Source organism: Penicillium diatomitis (assembly GCF_028827545.1).
Source record: "Penicillium diatomitis strain IBT 30728 chromosome Unknown utg000008l_segment0_segment0, whole genome shotgun sequence".
Classification (NCBI taxonomy): domain Eukaryota; kingdom Fungi; phylum Ascomycota; class Eurotiomycetes; order Eurotiales; family Aspergillaceae; genus Penicillium; species Penicillium diatomitis.
The window spans coordinates 309,386-328,658 of NW_026623180.1; the positions used below are offsets into that span (position 1 = coordinate 309,386).

Sequence of the window (19,273 nt, forward strand, 5' to 3'; positions counted from 1 at the left end):
TGCGAGCAGAAGCCTGTGCATCGAGCATAATTGAAGATCATCATTGCCCTCAATTGTCTTAACGCCAAATTGCTGTGGACCTTCTTGGCGGACCCTTTCCGGGCGATCCTCCTTGGCCGGTTTAGCGCTTTTGACGGGAGCTTCTTTGGGTTAGACTACTAATGATCCAGCATGTGGATGTGGATGTTACCGATGGCGAGATTGACGACTGCTGGTGCCAAGGAAACAATATCCTCGAGTCTTGTCGAGAGTGAAGTGATGCTATGAGAAGACTAAGAACTTGCTTACGGCAGAATCCTTCTCCGGTTCATCTCGTTAAGCGGCATATCAATATTAGGTTGAGTCGAGGGTTTCAGCAAGGCCAGTGGTCCACCTCGTCCTGCAACTTGACTTCTCACTGGTTTAGTAAGGCCTGCTTCAGCGACTAGATGGCTTCAAGGACCCGACGGCCCGAATATCTGATCTCGAGGAGGCCGGAGCATTGGCCTCAGGCATACTGCCATTAATCTCTAGATACGAGTATATATTTCCAGCCTGTCGTCTCCATCGAAAGCACAGTGACTCCGTTCGGCCAGGCTACCTCAGGTAGTATCACAAGTTCGGCACCATTGGCGTCCAAGATCTCGGGACAGCGGTCACAACGCTCATCAATCATCATTCAGTTGTAGAAGCTGATTTGCGAAGACTTCAATTTCCTATATCCTCCGCCCTCAACCCTCCCACCCGCTTGATGTACATGCTTAAAATGCGAAAATGAACGAGAAAAAGAAAACCTAAAACACACTGCGATTCTATGTCCAGACTTGCACAGTTCCCACGAGACATTATTCCTCGAGCTTGAACGCTACCAATCGCTTCTTGATCACCTCATCCGAATCGGTGGTATCCAACTCGCGAAGCACACCAGATGCGACATCATAAATCAGGCCGTGGACCTGAAGTCCACGCTCCTGGATAGCCTCGAGCACGACGCTCTTCTGAGTCACGATGTTCAGACTTTCCCGGACATTGAGCTCGACCAGTTTCTCGGCAGCTTGGTCCACAGGCAGACTCTCCAATGTAGCCAAGTTGCGCTCTCGCACCTGGCGCAAAGGAAGCAGCCAGGGGTCCAGAATTCCCAGCTGTTTGCTTCCCATGGCGGCGGCGACACCGCCGCAGGATGTGTGCCCGCAGACAACGACGTGCTTGACCTTCAAGTGCTTGACGGCGAATTCAATAACGGCACCCGAGCTCAGGTCACCCGGGTGCAAGATGTTGGCAATGTTTCGGTGCACGAAGACGTCACCGGGCAGCAGACCCAGCATGGATGTTTCGGCGCATCGGGAGTCAGAGCAGCCGAGCCACAGGATCTGCGGCTGCTGTCCGTTGGCGAGAGTGGGAAAGAGATCGGGATGCTCTCGCGCAGTCTGGGCGGCCCAGTTCTTGTTGTGGCGCAGACCAGCGACGTACTTGTCTGTAGAGTCCAGGGAAGATTTGTTGTTAGTTTCAGAGGCGCTCGGTGGAGATTGGGAATTGGCGCAGTAGGCAGGGGCTGAGGTTGAAAAGGAAGAGACACGTGAGAAAGTAGTGTTCAGTGAATGTCTGACTGGTGCCAGTCGCGGGAGGCCCGCGATCGGGTGCACAGCCTGACTCGCGCGTGCGAAACAACGGAATTGCATTGCCAGTCCTCCGGGATTCATGACGAACGGTGGAGACAAACGAGGGGTCGGGTATTCAGTTCAGGGGGCCAGGGCCAATGAAAAGAGAGCAGACTGAAGCACTCAGGCACCGCGCGGGAGTATGAGAAAGAGAAGACAGAACTGTCAACCATCCAAGTTCCGCGTGTTCTGCAATTGTCTGTCGACCGCGAGTATCCGACCAAAGCGGAAGAGATGACTCATAAGGAAGGATGTTGGGAAACAAGAGGCAAGGAATGGGGTTGACGAAGAATAGCGCCAAGATCATCTATGGTTGATCGGCGGTGCACGTACCTTCAGACATGGCGACGGATTGATCTGAAACGAAGCGAAGGGGGTACTGAATGAGAGAAAAAGTTTGTAGCAGAGGGAGATGCGACTCGTACTACTTAAAGACCCTCTCGCGGGCTCGTTTGGCGATAGTGTTGGATGAATGGTGAGAGGGAGGGGCCGCCTTGGGAAGGTTGTAAAGTTGGGGGTGGGGGGCCAATGGTCTCTTCTGAGGGGAGAATTTGGCGGGATCGGCGGCTTGCGATTTTGGTTGACCGGGACGGAAGCAGAAGAGAGACGTCAGGAACGGCGTGCAGAGTCCGGAGTCCAGAGTCCAAGAGTTCCCAATCTCAAGTCCCGGCGGAACGGTAACTTTAGCGATGCCCGTGGTGGAGGGCGTTCAGAAGGCAGGCGATTGTCCAATCAATCAGCTTCATCTGGATGTGTGACGTATCTAAAACTTTTTTATATACAATCGTTGAACCGATGCGTTCCCACCACTGCGCGCCCCAGCAAAAGGATGAAAAAAAACCAAGAAAAAGAAAAGAGGGAGACAAACTGAAACTCAAAATCCGCAATCATGTGAAAGACAAGACAAGTATGGGAGACCAGAAATCAAAGCTGATCGTATCACATTCTCAATACACCCGACACTACATTTCAAGGGGCACCGCCACGACCACCAACGCTGAGGATCATTCTCTTCTGTTCCTCAGTGATGGGCACGGGCGGCAGAGGGCGCGCGCCAGCCACTGTAGGTGCGGGCAAGAAACCAATGGCCACCAAGTAAGATGCGTAGAGCCCGATCAGCTCAACAGTGATACCAGCACCGGCAGAGGCATCGACTCCCGACCACGCCGTGTCGGTCTTCAGTCCCGCGGAAGCCCACGTGTTGTCCAGTTCAGGAGCCTTGCTGTTAGAGGGCAGGTCAGAAACCACAAAGTGGTAGAGAGGCATCCTGTATGAAGTCAGTTGCCAGGGTTTTTTTCCCAACTTGAGCAATCAGCAAGGAAAAGCGAAGGAGCCGCAACTTACAGCGCATGCTGAGATTCCTTATCGTCGTGCTGACCATCGTTGACATAATGTTCAAGGGAGGACGCCCAGGGAATATAATCGATTTGCTTGATGGGGTAGCCATAAGTCTCGAGCGCACCGAGGAACTCGTTGAATCGGAGCCGTGGCTGTCCAGTCACGTGGACGACACCGGTCTTGTTGGCGGGCGGGTAGAATGCAGCAGAGATCACAACTCGTACGACATAGTCTGACGGGCATGCGTTCACAGAATTGCCAATGTTCGGACGCGAGCCCAATTGAACGCAGCCTTTCCAAAAGCGAGTAAGGAAGTCGTCCGTGACACATACACCGGATGTGGAGTCACCCTATAGAGCGTCCAGTCAGTGTATGCCCGCAACAAAATAAGGACAAGGATTACGAGAAACTCACCAGAATATATCCCGAGCGAATGATACTAGCCTTGAGGCCGCGAGAGCGGGCTGCACGGACAAGGTGCTCGCCAGCCCACTTGCTTTGGCCGTAGCCTGTACCAAGACCAACGGCGCTGCCTTCCATGTCATCGTCCTCGCTTACTCCGTTACCGCCTTCAGCAAGACTGCGCTCAGACACTTGCACGTAGTGGTCATTGTCCAAGGCACTGGTAGAGCTGACAAAGGCAAAGTGTTTCGCCTTGCCGGTGGCACACAGCTTAAGTGCATCAATCGTACCTAGAACGTTAGGGCCCCTCAGAGTAGAATAAGGATAAACCCAGTGAACCAAGGCACCGTTATGAATGACGACATCCACACGACCTGCGAGGTCATCCCAAGCTGACTGAGAGAGGCCAAATAGAGGCTTTCCTAGATCACCGCATGGCGTTTCCAGGCGGTTGACCCAATCATCATCCCAGAAACCATACGCTTGGCAAGTGGAGCGGAGACGAGCCAGAGCTTGCTCCTCGCCCTTGGCTCGAACTAAAGCGACGACCCTAGTCGAGGGAGACTTGCGCGTAAGAAGATCGCGGAGGATGTGCGCACCCAAGAAGCCTGTAGCACCAGTAAGGAAGACAGTTGGCGGAGAGGCGAGTAATTCCTCAGTTCGGGTGGGGAATGACGCGGGAAGCTCATTCACGAGCTGACGTGCATCCTTTGAGTAACCGTCGTCAGGCCCACTGTTGCTTGGCTCGGTTGTATCACTAGTCGCGAAGGCCTCGGCATCCAAGAGACGGTCAATTTCTCCAGCGAAGGCTTTCAAGGTCGGGCTACGGAAAATAGCACTCATACTGATGTCCACGGTGCGCCACTTGCGGCGCAGTTCAAAGAACATTTGCTGCGCAAGAATGCTGTGACCACCAAGATCAAAGAACGAGTCATCGGATCCAATCATACGAGCGGTCACATTGGGAATCAGCTTGGCCCAGATCTGGGCGAGAGCTTGTTCGGTCTCTGAGAAAGCTTGCATGGCAGAGGAGCGACGGCGGGGCGCAGCAGCACTGAGTTCGGCTGTATCAGGGAACGGCAGGGCAGGCTTGTCAATCTTTCCGTTGGGATTGAGAGGCATACGCTTCAACGGAATGATCACAGTGGGGACGGCATAGGCAGGAAGCTTGCTGCGGAGGAAATCACGGGTGTCGTTGCGTAGTGGTAGGAATCGGCGGAGCATGCCCACCATTCCTTCGCCAGAACCATCATCCTCCAGGCCCTTGGCCTGCAGCCATTGTGACCATTTGTTCATGTCTGGGACAAAGTAGCTGACAAGCGTTGGCTCCTCGAATTTGTCACGACGAACGAGAGTGACGTTCTCGCGCACAAGGGGGTGTCGAGAAAGATGAGTATCAATCTCTCCAACTAAAGAAATGTAAGTCTTGTGCCGTCGTTCACATTTCATTGGACTAACTTACGTTCGATACGGAAACCTCGAATCTTGACTTGAGAGTCAATGCGACCAGAAACCTCAACATCTCCAGATGGAGTATAGCGGCCCAGATCACCAGATCGGTACAATCGATCTCTGGGTCCGACATAGAACTGCCTCCAAGGCTCATCCCCCCTGTCTCCTTCTGAGTCCAGTGATCGGGCTTCACGAACCAATTTGTCAAGAATTTTTTGGCATTCATCTCAGGAGAGCCAAGATACCCCTCGGCCAAACCGGCCGCTCGCACGTAAACCTCGCCAACTTCGCCAATAGCACACATTCGAGTGGGGTCGAATGGATTGACCACCAGCATTTGAACGTCGACCATACCACGGCCAGCCGGTATGATATCTTTCATGGTGTCCAAGAAGCCTTCTTGACTCGAGTAGCTCGGGATTTCGTAGTAACTGACGGCTCGTTGTGTCTGTTATTCGTCAGCATCAACAGACCAGGTTTTCGTGAAAGGGCCAGATTCTTACCTCTGTAGTTCCGTACATATTCACAATCGACACGTTGGGAGCAAGTCCTTGAAGCGAACGGCAATCCCGCTTGATCAAGATGTCACCGACGAAGAAAGCATGGTGAAGGGCTGGGAATTGAGCGGAGGCACCGCCAACGAGAATTTGACCCATGGCTGGGGTGAGGTGAGTAACAGTGGCGCCGTAGTCCCGCATCCATTCCGCTAGTTTCTCATTCTGAATGTCCTCCTTTGCAGGGACGAGAAGTTGAGCGCCCAAGAACAGCGGTGTGAAGATATCACGCTGAATCGGGTCGTGGGCGATTCCGGAAAGCATAGCTAAACGGAGGCTTATAGTCAGAAGATGCCCCCCCTGTCGTTCAGAGTTTGACCGTAAACTTACAAAACTTGTCCTGCTCTGACAACTTGAAAGTCTCAGACATCCAAGGGAAGTAATACGCTAGACTGAAGTGGCGACCGCGAACGCCCTTGGGACGACCTTCCGAACCCGAAGTAAACGAGAGTGTTGGGATGGAGTCAGGACCCACGACGACACCAACGGGTTGTGACTTGAGGTCAGTCTGTTGAGCGAATACGTCTTGACCACCTTTGACTCCGCCAGTCAGGGTACCGTCATCTTGGAGCGCGAGCGCCGGAATTTCAGTGCGCAGTTCCAGATTCTCATTGATGAAAGTTCGGACAATGTCTGAGAGTTCACCTGCATCAGCAGTCGCTTTGGCGATGTTGATCAGGGCACGCGGGCGGGCCACGTCAAGATAGATATTTTGTCGCTCGGGAGGATAGGCAGGATCGATAACGGAGAAGGTAGCTCCGGCCTTGAGAATACCCATTACGGCCACAACCAAGTCCACACCACGATAAGCATACACCATGACCACATCTCCTCTTTCAATGCCGGCTTGCACAAGGTGGTGTCCAAGGATGTTGGAAGCCTCATTGATTTGCTGGTAGGTGAACTCGCGCTGTGGGGAGGTGCTTGACTTGGTCTCTACCACGCAAAGCTTTTCAGGGTGCCTTTGCGCATTTTCAGCAAAGATATCATGGATTGCACCACGAAACTTCGACCAATTGAGATTGGCCGTGGGATCAGGTAAAAGGGCACGCTGTTCCTCCGTGAGCATATCGATGCGACCCACGGCCTGATCAGGATTTGCAGCGGCATTGTCAGCAATCTGAACCAATTGCCTCAGGATCGTGGCAATTCGTGCGCTTGAAAAGAGTCGCTGGTTATAGTATGCACCCAGTTCGTTCGCGATATTGATGACGAGATCTGTGCTATCGAATGTGTTCGCAGGATATTCTTGGGATTCGGCCGGGGCATCGTACGCTGCAAACCGGAAGAGTACAGGGGTACGTTCTGAGTTCGACTTGTCTTTGATATATGACCGAAGGCTTCCTAAAGGAACGATGTCCGAAGCACACTCGTCGAAGATCTATAGTCACAGCAATGATGTCAGAGATAGACCGCCCAAGTAAGAACTTGAAACCGTACCTTTTGAACCTTGGCGAGAAGCTGGGTGAATGACTCGGCAGGATCATAGAAGACACGCAGGACAAATGGGCGTGAGTCCTCTGCCAGATTCGTCGCGATTGCAATACTATTCTCGAGTCAGTTGGGGATTCTATGCAGGGTCGTTGACAACATGATGACGGACTCTTCATCGCCGGTCAATCGAGCGACGAGTAGCACAAAAGCAGTCAGAAACACCGTAAATTGGGAGGATGTTGGTCCACACAGCTTCTGCAATGCAGATTGTGTGTCTCGCGAGAGCTTGAGAGTTTCAAAGGCCTCAATTGCTCGCTTGCTGTCTGCTTGGGCGTCATAGTCTCTAGCAAGCGGGGAGACAGTCAGATTGTTTAGACGTTCTGACCACCGTTCCAGGCGGTCTTTCAGCGTAGCAGATCCCACAGCCATGATGCCATGCAATTGCACTTGCTCTTTGACGTATGCTGAAGGTGATTAAAAATGTCAAGGTGCGAAAGTAGCCTACAACACAAGTTGATGAGATGAGTCAATCCCGAACCCACTCTCCTACCGGCGGCAGTACGAGTCCTACTGTGGACTGTGGAGGGGCACCAGCAAAAACAGTCCGATCTCGCTCCAAGCTTTCCTTTTCCATTTGCCTCCAGTAATCCCCCACAAAGCTTTGACGTCCACACCGCCCCAGACTTACTGCTTACTCTTAGTCTTACTGACACAGTCGACGGGAGTTCAACGCAGATATAGGTCTTCAGTTATGTATGCAGTCTCACGCTTTCAATTTTCAGAGAATACATGGGATTCCAAGCTGGCCGCTTGCGCACCTAGAATTTGCTCGGGCTAATCGGTCGTTCACAAGATTGTCATGACTACCTTACTTCTCAACCTAGAGCTGTATCCGAAGAAAGTGTACATCCCACTGCAGTCCCACAAGCCACGAAATCAGCCACCCCAGCTGCATGGTACTTAATGCATCGAGGCGTTCAATGGCCCTATCGTGAGAATCCCCTAGATACAGCAAACTCTCTCGAGACTCCCAAAATTGGACTATTGCATACACCTGGATTTGGAGAGTCTTTCATCCTCCGACGCTCATCAACTGTGGACTCTTGACCAAATGCGTATGGAGTCCATCATATGGACATGTGTCTCAAATGCCTCACGACCGTCAGCTGGATGATGTAATAGACAGTCGGATTCTATGATCACGTGTCGATCACCTGACCAACCGTCAATCGAACCTTCCTCACTAGTGCTCTTCGGAGTTCTGGGGGCTTGCCAAGCGGCGCAGGGGAAGATGCCCCAGGCCATCATCGGGTGGCACGTTAGCTCACCACCTAGCTTGGTCTTGGCGTCCTGAGTGACGGCGTTGGCGGCTGTGCATGTTGGATAGCCGGAGCTTACTGGGGCTCCATGCCAGGACAATGATCTCCTTGCTTTGATGTCGGCACTGGAAATGACGACCTTTTAAGCCATCACTTTATGCTGCGACGTCGTCTCAACGAGTCTCTCCGTTGCCTAATCCGGCGTCATCAAGGTGACCACGCGTGATCGTGGCAGAGGTCAACTTTCCCCTGAGAGATAAGATTGACTTCACACTTCAATCTTGAATTCTATTTCGCAAGCACTTCGACAAAATGATTCCTCACAGAACGACCGGTCTGTTGGCGGTCATAGTCTTCGTCGCGCTTCTCCTTTTCATATTTTCGGCATCTCCCATCCCGTCCCCGACAATTGAGAGTCAGACGGAGGACGGAGCTGATCACAGCGCAAAGCTTCACGTTCCCGTCCCGATCCCCAAACTCCCGTCGTGGGGCGATTTTCATCTTCCAACTTTCCGCGCGCCATCCCACGAGCCTCCAGCGGAACAGACAAATAGTACAAGTGGCGAGTCAAAATGGTTTAGCACCTGGGAATGGAAAGGTCCATTCTCCTCGACCATCACCTTGGACGAGAATCGCTCTGTCCTTCCGCCATTGCGCGAACGCCGACGGGTGTACACGTACTATAATCCTCAATACAACCCGAAGAAGTACACTGGCAAGGAGCTCAAGGACAGTCGGAAGGCCGATGAGAAGCTCCTGCTCGCATGGCGACGGGCCTGGTTCGCCCAAGGATTCCGACCCATCATTCTCACCCCAGGTGATGCTATGAAAAGCCCCTACGGTGAAATTGTACAAAAATTGAAATTGAACCCCGAGATGGAGAATGAAGTGTTTCGATGGCTAGCGTGGGGTCATATGGGCACCGGTATTCTTGCAGACTTCGAGTGCTTCCCTATGGCGCGCTACGATGACAACCTTTTGACGGCCTTGCGACGAGGAATGGCGCCTGAGTTCATTACGCGGTTTGATAACTTCCAAGGGGGACTCTACTCTGGAGAGAAACAGCAAATCAACCGGGCAATCGAAAGCGCCGTCAAGAAGCTGGAGGACAATTCCCTCTCGTTCACAGATTCGATTGACCCAGCGTTGTTCCGAGTGGAGCAGCCAACTGCACTGGCATATTACAAGTCGTCGAGTATTACTTCTCTCTATCCAGCGATTCACGAAAAAATCAGTCAGAATCCGGCATCCGGTCGACTACAACTAGTGGAACTTATCAACGCTCATTTGCACAGTACTTTCCAAAGCTCCTTCCCCGCTGGTCTGGCTGTGCTGAAGCCGTTCCGGGAGCACACGACTGCGCTCGTGGAGCCGGCCCTGCGCCTGGCTAAAGCTCTTATCCAGTGTCCACAGTCACCTATACCAAAATCCTGTCCACCCAACATACCTGATTGTCGCCCTTGCGCTTCGGGCAAAACACCAATGCGGATTAGCCAGCCATCGGGGTTCAAAAACACCACTTTCCTGTTCACTATTGGCACTCTCCCTCACCCATACACCCTGATCAGTCTTCAAAAAAACTCCGATGCGGTGACCACTCGTCAGGTCCGTCGGGAGACTGAGCGTGACGTCTGGGTGACTGAGGTCACGAAGGAACATCTTGGACAGGAACTTGGTGCCTCGTCCCGTGCGGCAGTCTTCAAGCAAGTTGTTGCGGGGGATCAAGCCGTCGCAAACTCGCTGTGGATGACCGTGGAATCCCTTCCCGCGGAGGCGGGTCAGAGTCTGCCCGCCGAGCTTCTGGATGAGTTCGAGTGGCAATTCGGGTTCCAAATTCCCCGCGGCAACGCTATTGAGCCCAACACACCCAACGATAAGGAGAGTGTACAGAACAATAATCCTAGCCAGCAAGGCGTGGATAAGGAATATGAACTGATCAAGAAGGCACGCGAGGTCATCAGGAGCAAAGACGCCAATCAGAAAAAAATCAAGGATGTCGCCGAGGCCTGGAATCTGGCAGACACCGAGGTGTGGCGATTTGTGAAAGCGTATCAGTAAGTCACTCATTTTACCGATAGACAGTTCCAAGATGCATGCTAACAGGGGGTCACAACCTGCAGTGCCCGTGCTGTTGTTGAGCGGAAGCAGTGGGAGCAGGAAGAGAAGGCGTTCTCCGGTTCTTCATCATGAGCACGGCGGCGAAGAGCCCTTCTCGAGGTCTCTACAAATTCCAGACGCTGGTAGATGCATTCATACTAAGCGTTTTTGGGCGCGGATCACCGTGCCTGATACACACGAATCATGCAATGAAATGACTCGCGATATTATTGAACTTGAAGCTATCTTCGCACCCATAATGTACAGCAATCTTTTGCATCCGATGCTGTGCCTGAAACATCCCCGAGGATGGAAATCACCTCAACTTTTTCAGACTTCTTGTCACGAATCCCGAATTGGATTTATATGACAGGTCTTCGGTAACAGTTTACTGCAGATTATACAGTAGTCTGCCTCCTGATCTCTCTCTCTCTCTCTCTCTCTCTCTCTCTCTCTCTCTCTCTCTCTCTCTCTCTCTCTCTCTCTCTCTCTCTCTCTCTCTCTCTCGATCCCGTAAAATCACACCTGAGAAATGTACACGGTGGTATCTACATAGCGCTTCAGTGTAGCGAAGTGACCCCAGGTTGTAGATCTAGAATGCATTCGAAGAGTGCTGATAGGCCAAAGGCATCTGACCGCCTCGGCGCGTGGCGATCCCCGCAAAACCACCGATGAGGCCCCGCGGTGGAGCGGAGTGGAGGCGCGGATGAGTTGCGCTATCTCGTCCCTGGCATTCCAGATCTTATAGCCGTGCAATTCGCTCTGGGCATTATCTTTTGCCTCTTCAGTGATTTCAGACAGTCTTTCTTGTCTTTGCATCTGTTTCATTTCAGGTTCATTGGCTTTTTGGAACGCAATAGCAAGGGCTTGATCCCCAGCATGATCACTAAAGGCTGTCTGTAAACGACGTCTCCGTTATCGCAAGCTGCGCGTACTCATATCACAATCCTTTACAAATGGCTCCTGCAAGCAGCACGAGCTCGGACTCGGGGGAGGGCCTGGAGCTCGAGAAGGCCAAGTTCAAGTCACTCTCCGAGATGACGGAAACGTGGGACGATACCATTCGATTCTATCTGAATGGCACAAAGGTTGCCGTGGACACTGTCAATCCAGAGCTTACCCTGCTGGAATATCTCCGGGGTATCGGTCTCACCGGGACAAAGCTCGGATGTGCCGAAGGAGGTTGCGGCGCTTGCACAGTCGTAGGTGTCTTCATTACGAAAGCAAGGGAGATTATATCGGACTAACTTGGAATAGGTTGTCTCGCATCTCAATCAAACGACAAAAAAGATCTACCATGCGTCAGTCAACGCATGTATTGCACCCCTCGTCTCGGTAGATGGCAAGCATGTCATCACTGTCGAGGGTATCGGTGATGTGAAGAAGCCGCATGCCATTCAGCAACGAATTGCTGTCGGAAATGGCAGTCAGTGTGGATTTTGCACCCCGGGAATTGTTATGGTAAGTCAGAATCACCATTCATCATTCGCTATTCTAGAATAGAGTACAACGCGACAGATAAATAATCCTTTTTCCAGAGTCTATATGCTCTGCTGCGCAATGATCCGTCCCCATCAGAGCATGCAGTCGAGGAGGCATTCGACGGTAATCTGTGCCGTTGCACGGGATATCGACCCATTCTGGACGCAGCCCAGAGCTTCAACTCACGCAATAATTGCGGCATGGCGAAAGCCAACGGCGGCTCTGGCTGTTGCATGGAAAAGAGGGACGGTGGTTGCTGCAAGAGCAATTCTGCTGCATCAGAAGAGACCGAAGTCGTGGAGCCCATTTTTCCAGCTCCTGAATTCAAAAAGTATAGCCCAGACACCGAGTTGATATTCCCGGCTGCTCTACGCAAGCACTCTTTCCAGCCTCTCGCATTTGGCAACAAGAGGAAGAAGTGGTACCGTCCGGTAACGGTTGACCAACTGCTGCAGATCAAGAGCATTCATCCCGAAGCCAAGTTGATAGGCGGAAGCACGGAGACTCAAATTGAGATAAAATTCAAAGCCATGCGATACAGCGCCTCGGTCTATGTTGGTGATATTCCCGAATTGCGCCAGTTCACATTCCACGATGACTGTCTCGAGATCGGCGCAAACGTATCACTGACCGACTTGGAACAAATCTGCGATCAAGCTGTGGAACGTTACGGACCGAACCGTGCTCAACCGTTCAAAGCAATCAAGAAACAGCTGGCATACTTCGCGGGACGTCAGATCAGAAATGTTGCATCCCCGGCTGGAAACCTGGCAACCGCGTCCCCCATCTCAGACTTGAACCCCGTCCTTGTCGCGACTAATACCATCTTGGTAGCAAGGTCTCTCAAGGGAGAAAAGGAGATTCCGATGACCGAGTTTTTCCAAGGCTATCGCAAGACGGCTTTGGCTCCTGATGCGATCATTGCCAGTCTTCGCATTCCCGTTTTTCAGGAGAGAGGGCAGTTTATTCGCGCTTATAAGCAGGCCAAGCGAAAGGATGACGATATTGCCATTGTCAACTCTGCGCTCCACGTGTCATTGTCTGAAAAGAATGAAGTCACCAGCTGTAATCTCGTCTTTGGTGGCATGGCTGCCATGACTGTCTCGGCCAAGAAGGCACAAAATGCGCTGGTAGGGAAGAAGTTAGCGAATCCCGAGACATTAGAGGCGGTGATGGCTGCCCTGGAGGAGGACTTCAATCTTCCCTATGGCGTTCCCGGTGGCATGGCCACCTATCGAAAGTCTCTCGCCATGGGATTCTTCTACCGCTTTTACCATGACATTCTGTCCCTGATCGAGGTGAAGGCTTCTGATGTCGACGCGGACGTCATTGCCGAGATCGAGAGAGCGATTTCCACTGGCGCAAAGGACCAAGAAGCATCCGTCGCTTACCAGCAAAAGATTCTCGGAAAGGCAACGCCCCATGTCGCCGCACTCAAGCAATCTACCGGCTCAGCGCAATATACCGATGACATCCCTGTTCAACAGAATGAGCTCTTTGCCTGTCTTGTTCTTTCGACCAAGGCACATGCGAAGATTCTGAGTATCGACACATCAGCCGCTTTGGAAATCGCAGGTGTTGTTGATTATATCGACCACAGGGACCTACCAAACGAAAAGGCCAATTGGTGGGGAGCACCTGTCTCAGATGAGACATTCTTTGCCGTCGACAAAGTCACCACTGCTGGCCAACCTATCGGTGTGATTGTGGCCCAGACTGCAAAACTTGCCGAGGAGGGTATGAGAGCAGTCAAGATTGAGTACGAAGAACTTCCAGTCATTTTGACCATGGAGGAGGCGATTGAAGCAAATTCCTTCTTCGGTCATTACAGGTACATCAAGACTGGTGATGTCGACGAGGGTTTCCAACAAGCCGATCACGTATTTACAGGAGTGTCACGCATGGGCGGACAAGAGCACTTCTACCTGGAGACCCAAGCTTGCGTGGCTATCCCGAAGCCCGAAGACGGTGAAATGGAAGTGTGGAGTGGCACGCAGAACCCTACCGAGACGTAAGTTTTCCCAACTCTGACATATGTCTATTGTGGCTCGCTGATAAAGTAGCATGACAGACAAACGTACGTTGCTCAGGTCTGCGGCGTTGCTGCCAACAAGGTAGTGTCCCGTGTGAAGCGACTTGGTGGTGGTTTTGGTGGCAAAGAGACACGATCGATCCAGCTGGCTGGAATCTGCGCGGCCGCCGCAAAGAAACTCAATCGACCCGTGAGATGCATGCTTAACCGTGATGAGGACATTTTAACCTCCGGTCAGCGTCATCCCTTCCTCTGTCGCTGGAAAGTCGGCGTCACAAAAGAAGGAAAGATCCTTGCTCTTGATGCCGACGTCTTTGCCAATGGCGGCCACACTCAGGATCTGTCTGGCGCGGTTGTCGAACGAAGCTTGTCACACATCGATGGAGTCTATAAAATCCCCAATCTTCACGTGCGCGGGCGAATCTGCAAGACGAACACTGTCTCCAACACAGCCTTCCGTGGATTCGGTGGACCACAGGGTCTTTTCTTCGCTGAATCGTATATCTCCGAGATTGCCGATCATCTCAATATATCGCCTGAGCGCATGCGTGAGATCAACATGTACCAGCCCGGTGAAAAGACGCATTTCAATCAGGAGCTGAAGGATTGGTACGTACCCTTGATGTACAAGCAGGTGCTGGAAGAGAGCAACTACATGGAGCGACGTAAGGCCGTCGAAGAGTACAACGAAAAGCACAAGTGGTCCAAGCGCGGCATGGCAATCGTGCCTACCAAGTTTGGAATTTCCTTCACCGCGCTCTTCTTGAACCAGGCCGGCGCTCTGGTTCATATCTACCACGATGGAAGCGTCCTTGTAGCCCACGGCGGTGTAGAGATGGGTCAAGGACTACACACCAAGATGACCATGATCGCCGCTGAAGCCCTTGGCGTACCTCAAGACAACGTGTTCATCGCTGAGACAGCCACCAACACCGTGGCCAACACTTCGTCAACGGCAGCATCAGCAAGCTCTGACCTGAACGGATACGCCATATTCAACGCCTGCGAGCAACTCAACGAAAGACTTCGCCCCTTCCGCGAAACAATGCCAGAAGCCACTATGGCGGAACTGGCGCACGCAGCCTACTTCGCTCGAGTCAATCTCTCCGCCCAAGGTTACTACCGCACCCCAGACATCGGGTATGTCTGGGGAGAAAACTCCGGCCAGATGTTCTTCTACTTCACACAAGGAATCACCGCTGCCGAAGTTCAAATCGACACTCTAACAGGAGACTGGACCCCACTTCGCGCCGACATCAAGATGGACGTTGGCCGCACCATCAATCCATCTATTGACTACGGCCAGATCGAGGGCGCCTACGTCCAGGGTCAAGGTCTCTTCACGACCGAAGAAAGTCTATGGCATCGTGCCTCGGGCCAGATCTTTACCCGCGGACCGGGCAACTACAAGATCCCTGGCTTCCGCGACATCCCTCAAGTCTTCAACGTGAGTCTCCTGAAAGATGTCGAGTGGGAGAATCTGCGCACTATTCAGCGTTCCCGTGGTATTGGTGAGCCGCCCTTGTTCATGGGCAGTGCGGTGTTTTTCGCTATTCGGGATGCTCTAAAGGCTGCGCGGAAGCAGTGGGGTGTGGAAGAGGTGTTAAGTTTGATTAGCCCTGCTACACCTGAACGTATTCGGATTAGCTGTGCTGATCCGATTATCGAGCGAGCGAGGGTTACACCCAAGGAAGGGGAGCAGAGTTTCTTTGTGGCTATTTAGGAGTGATGCCTTGAACATGACATATATGACTTCAGGACGTATAGCATGATCTCTGATAACGATTACCTTACAAATTTGAACTACTTACTTCATTCCTTGTTCTAGGCATCACTATCTGGGGTGGATTTGTAATGTAGATGATTTCAAGAAGCCTTGCGGCGTGAGATTTGTAAGGTACAGTTTCCATTCTTGGGGCAGATGGTAGTCAATCGTCGAGTGACTGTGTCACATATCTTTGTTATATTATGGATAAAAGAGAGATCGTCATTGGGAATCACGGGGCGATATTAATGATAACAATTTGGGGAGCGATCGGGATGCAGAAAGCAAGGTGAAACATTAAGTGAGCGTAATGAGCGTTATTGGTAGGCAAAAGCGAAAGTCATTGACTATCCACTCTTCCCACCATACTCGACGTAGTTACTCTTTCGCAACGCAGGCTGACCCTCAATACTAAGCGCAGTCTGGTAATTTCTCTGCCCTGCAAATCCCCGCTTCTCATCGCTGAAGGACTGTTCACCTCGGTCTGGCGCAGGACCGGCCGCTGTCATGTCGTTGCCTACATCCCCTCTTGAGACACTTGTCAAGGGAATATTTGACTGATCACCGGCTTGCAGATCCATGACAGATGCTGCACCGCTGGGGCCGGGCTGGTTGGGAGACGAATCCGCATAGTGACCGCCGCCATCACCTCTGTTTCGATCACGGCCCCAGAAAAGAGCCATGGCGCGCACGATACCGACCAGTGCGATCACGATCCAAACGCAGAGAATAGCGGTGGCAATAAAGGTCTCTGTGCGAAGTCCGTTCTTCAGCTTGTCGATCACATTTTGCACCACCTGAGTGATCTTATTCGACGTGGAATCTCCAGCGTCGGCAAGGAAACTCGAAGACGGGTTGGCGTCATTGGAGACGCTATCCTTGGCGCCCTTGGAGAACGTGTCGTTGGGGAGCAAGGGAAAAGCGACATGAGCATGATCATGGACCCAGGTCAGACCCTTCTCAACACTTTGAATCTTCAGTCCGATCAGACAGTTGAAGAGTTCCTGAACAGGCTTTTCAAGCAGTGTGCCTCCGAAGGTGTCGTTCAACACACCAGTCGTCTTTTCGACAAAGGTTTCAAGCGTGCTGTTGACCGCGGTTGTACTAGTGTTGACCCAGCCGAGGAGGTTGTGATTGATGTCGTCGTCCAAGGAGAGAATCACCTTATTGGCGTCGGTTGCCCAGGCCATCGAGGCATTCTCCAAAGAGCCCACGACTTTGTCGGCGAAGACGCCCACTTCCGCACTGAGTTGCGGGACAGTTTTCTCAATGCTTGTCAGCAAGATGTATTGACATAGACATGATAGGAGGGCTGCAATGGCGAGAGCGAGCACGAAAAGAGCCGGGAGGGAAGTCGCATAAGCTATGGCCCATCGCACAAGGATCTGTCGACGACTGTTGCTGAAATGACTGGCGGCTTTGATTCCAGCTGCGGCCGTGTAGGGCCGAGATACGATGTACACCACGTCCATTGGATCGTGGGCTTCTTTGCGGACCAGCTGGGAGCGCTCCTTCATATGGCGCCATTTGCGGTTTTCCTGCCACGCAACCGGGATGCAAACGAGAACGGCCAGGATTGTCACAACGACGATGAATATTGTCCGTGCCGTCGTCGCCAGCTTGGTGATCCCGTCGAAGAAGTCGTTGATCCCATGGTTGTCACTGCAAAACGATAGTTGCTCTTTCTGAGGGACTGGCAATGCGTTTCGGTCGAAAGTGTACACCCCTAGTGAATCGTTGACGAGTTTTTTCACCTCTTCGAAGGGGAATCGAATCACAGTCTCGGTTAGATTTTGGACCTGATCAAATGTGGGGAGACTGTTGTCCAGCTTGTCCAGCTGCGTATTGATCGAGGATGGTATGGAGATGTCATCCAGCTTTTTCAAGGGACCACTCAAGTCCAACGTGGGAACCTTCGCCCCAAAGGCGCTGGCGGCCGAGTTGACAAAGCCAGCAAAGTCGTTCAGGGATTTCTCGAAGGAGTTGACGCCTTTGTCGATATCTGCAACGGCTCCTTTGATGGTGGAGTTGAGGAAGCTGGTGACGTCCTCTATCAAGGCCGTTGCCACATGCACTGAGCCTCGCACGACCATGGTGGCCAGACAGAGGTATGTCTGGTACATGATTTTAATGATGAAGAGAATGATCTCCTCCACACCCGTGATCGTGAGCAAGAGCATCGATTTGAGACCCTGTACGGCATGCTCCACACCCGAAGCCGTCAACTCATTCACACCGGTCGAGAGATAGTGAGGCATGGAGGCCATAGCACTACCCATCGACTCCACCGACGTACATGCCGACAAGGCCTCACGCCGAGCTGAGTCCATGTCGTGTCGAACACCTCCGATCGCAATGAGAACCCGTGCTAGGATCAAAGCGAGCAAAATGGTCCACCGGTTGATCCATACTTGTGAGAGTCGCGCTCGAAGACCCAGGTAGGGGGTCAGCCCGTCTGGATGTAAAGGAATGATATGACCATTCGATGGATCGTGTGCGCCGTAAGGAGGCAGCAAAGGAAACACAGATCGCCCTGATCGTGAGAAGACCATGATGGGCAAACCACGAGGGGATTTTCAGATTTCAACGGCCAGCGGGAAACGAGAGACAGTTGATCGACGGGTTGAAAAAAAACGCGACGACACCACACTAATTCTGACGCAGAGCCAGCTGCTGGGTGAATATATATGAGATTTAATGGAAGGATTCGGGCTTTGAGTCCCTGAGCGTTGGCAGATGGGTGGCAAAATGTGTGGCGGGCTAATCAACAAGAGACAATATACCTAGTTGTACCAGGCAGCGAATAAGGGAAGGTATCAATCGAGCTGCGCTGCAGCCTGAGTCAAACAGAAAAAGTATTCACAATAGGTCAAGGCAGCCACTCCGAGAGGGAAAGATCAGTAGAGAAGAACAGGCGGGAGGAAACAGGAAGGTGATGTTGAGACCATATAGATTTCTCACATGTGGGAATCACCTTAACAATTATTTTTGGTACTCAGCGCTAAGCTGTCCACCCTACTAGAATGGACAAGAGGCTGTTTCCATTTTTGAAGCAGTAAGCGACAAGGAGACATTGTTTGGTGAACCAGTTCCGAGGGGAGTGGGCTGTTTTGACAAAGGATGGCTGTTCCATCCTCACGAACCATGAATGATCGGACGAGGCTTTGTTTCATGCGTTCATTCAAGGCGACCCTTAGGGCGCTAAGCAATCGATCGTATGGAGTTATGGAGGATGACAGCGAGGGCTGGGTGAACAAAGACTCGTCCGGGACCCGTTGGGCGCTTAGTGGCTCTGGTCTCTAACCCAATCATCCATGTTCGACAGCGTCATTCTCGGACACCCAACGGTCTTCTCTCTGCCGTGCTACCGGACGCTTCCTGCATGAGGTCAGCCACTGAGAAGACGGTGGAATCGCTCTGTGTGAAGCCAAGAATTACTAAGAAAGAGGTAAGAGACTGCACTAGTGGTGTGCCATGTGCTGTGTGCCGTGTGCCTTCAAGCCTTGTGCCTTACCTCAGGCCTTGCAGGGTGCCATGTGTCCCCACCACCCTCAGGATCCAAAGGCTGGTCATCTCATGGGTCACACATTTGTGAAGTGAAGTATGTGCGCAGAGGATCGACAATGGAAATATCAAAACAAAGCCAATGGACGAAGGAGCACTGTCCTCTCGTGGGATTCGATTGTATCATCGCCGTGGAGTGGCTCCACTTGGTGTCAAGCCTGGCGGTGACGCCTCAAAATGCCGGCAGTCCAGCTCAC

At 52.2% G+C, this 19,273-nt stretch overlaps 5 protein-coding genes across 5 annotated transcripts; 2 read left to right on the forward strand and 3 right to left on the reverse strand.

The window, feature by feature from the left end:
• Positions 1 to 824: 824 nt before the first annotated feature.
• Positions 825 to 1,679, reverse strand: N7539_006178 (carbonic anhydrase; the record flags this gene model as incomplete). The annotated part of the gene is made up of 1 exon (XM_056935780.1): positions 825 to 1,679. The coding sequence occupies one exon, from the start codon at positions 1,677 to 1,679 to the stop codon at positions 825 to 827; it is 855 nt and encodes a 284-aa protein (XP_056788704.1).
• Positions 1,680 to 2,606: 927 nt separating this feature from the next.
• aarA (L-aminoadipate-semialdehyde dehydrogenase) lies at positions 2,607 to 7,246 on the reverse strand (the record flags this gene model as incomplete). The annotated part of the gene is made up of 8 exons (XM_056935781.1): positions 2,607 to 2,904; positions 2,982 to 3,325; positions 3,390 to 4,786; positions 4,836 to 5,277; positions 5,333 to 5,649; positions 5,714 to 6,764; positions 6,824 to 6,929; positions 6,987 to 7,246. 8 exons carry the CDS (start codon positions 7,244 to 7,246, stop codon positions 2,607 to 2,609), a joined length of 4,215 nt encoding a protein of 1,404 aa, XP_056788705.1.
• Positions 7,247 to 8,448: 1,202 nt separating this feature from the next.
• On the forward strand, positions 8,449 to 10,326 carry N7539_006180 (uncharacterized protein; the record flags this gene model as incomplete). The annotated part of the gene is made up of 2 exons (XM_056935782.1): positions 8,449 to 10,190; positions 10,257 to 10,326. The coding sequence occupies 2 exons, from the start codon at positions 8,449 to 8,451 to the stop codon at positions 10,324 to 10,326; spliced, it is 1,812 nt and encodes a 603-aa protein (XP_056788706.1).
• An 863-nt stretch (positions 10,327 to 11,189) lies between these two features.
• N7539_006181 (putative xanthine dehydrogenase HxA) lies at positions 11,190 to 15,470 on the forward strand (the record flags this gene model as incomplete). Its single annotated transcript, XM_056935783.1, has 4 exons — positions 11,190 to 11,435; positions 11,491 to 11,694; positions 11,772 to 13,726; positions 13,787 to 15,470. 4 exons carry the CDS (start codon positions 11,190 to 11,192, stop codon positions 15,468 to 15,470), a joined length of 4,089 nt encoding a protein of 1,362 aa, XP_056788707.1.
• Positions 15,471 to 15,859: 389 nt separating this feature from the next.
• On the reverse strand, positions 15,860 to 18,064 carry prm1 (pheromone-regulated protein PRM1; the record flags this gene model as incomplete). The annotated part of the gene is made up of 1 exon (XM_056935784.1): positions 15,860 to 18,064. The coding sequence occupies one exon, from the start codon at positions 18,062 to 18,064 to the stop codon at positions 15,860 to 15,862; it is 2,205 nt and encodes a 734-aa protein (XP_056788708.1).
• Between the last annotated feature and the right edge of the window lie 1,209 nt (positions 18,065 to 19,273).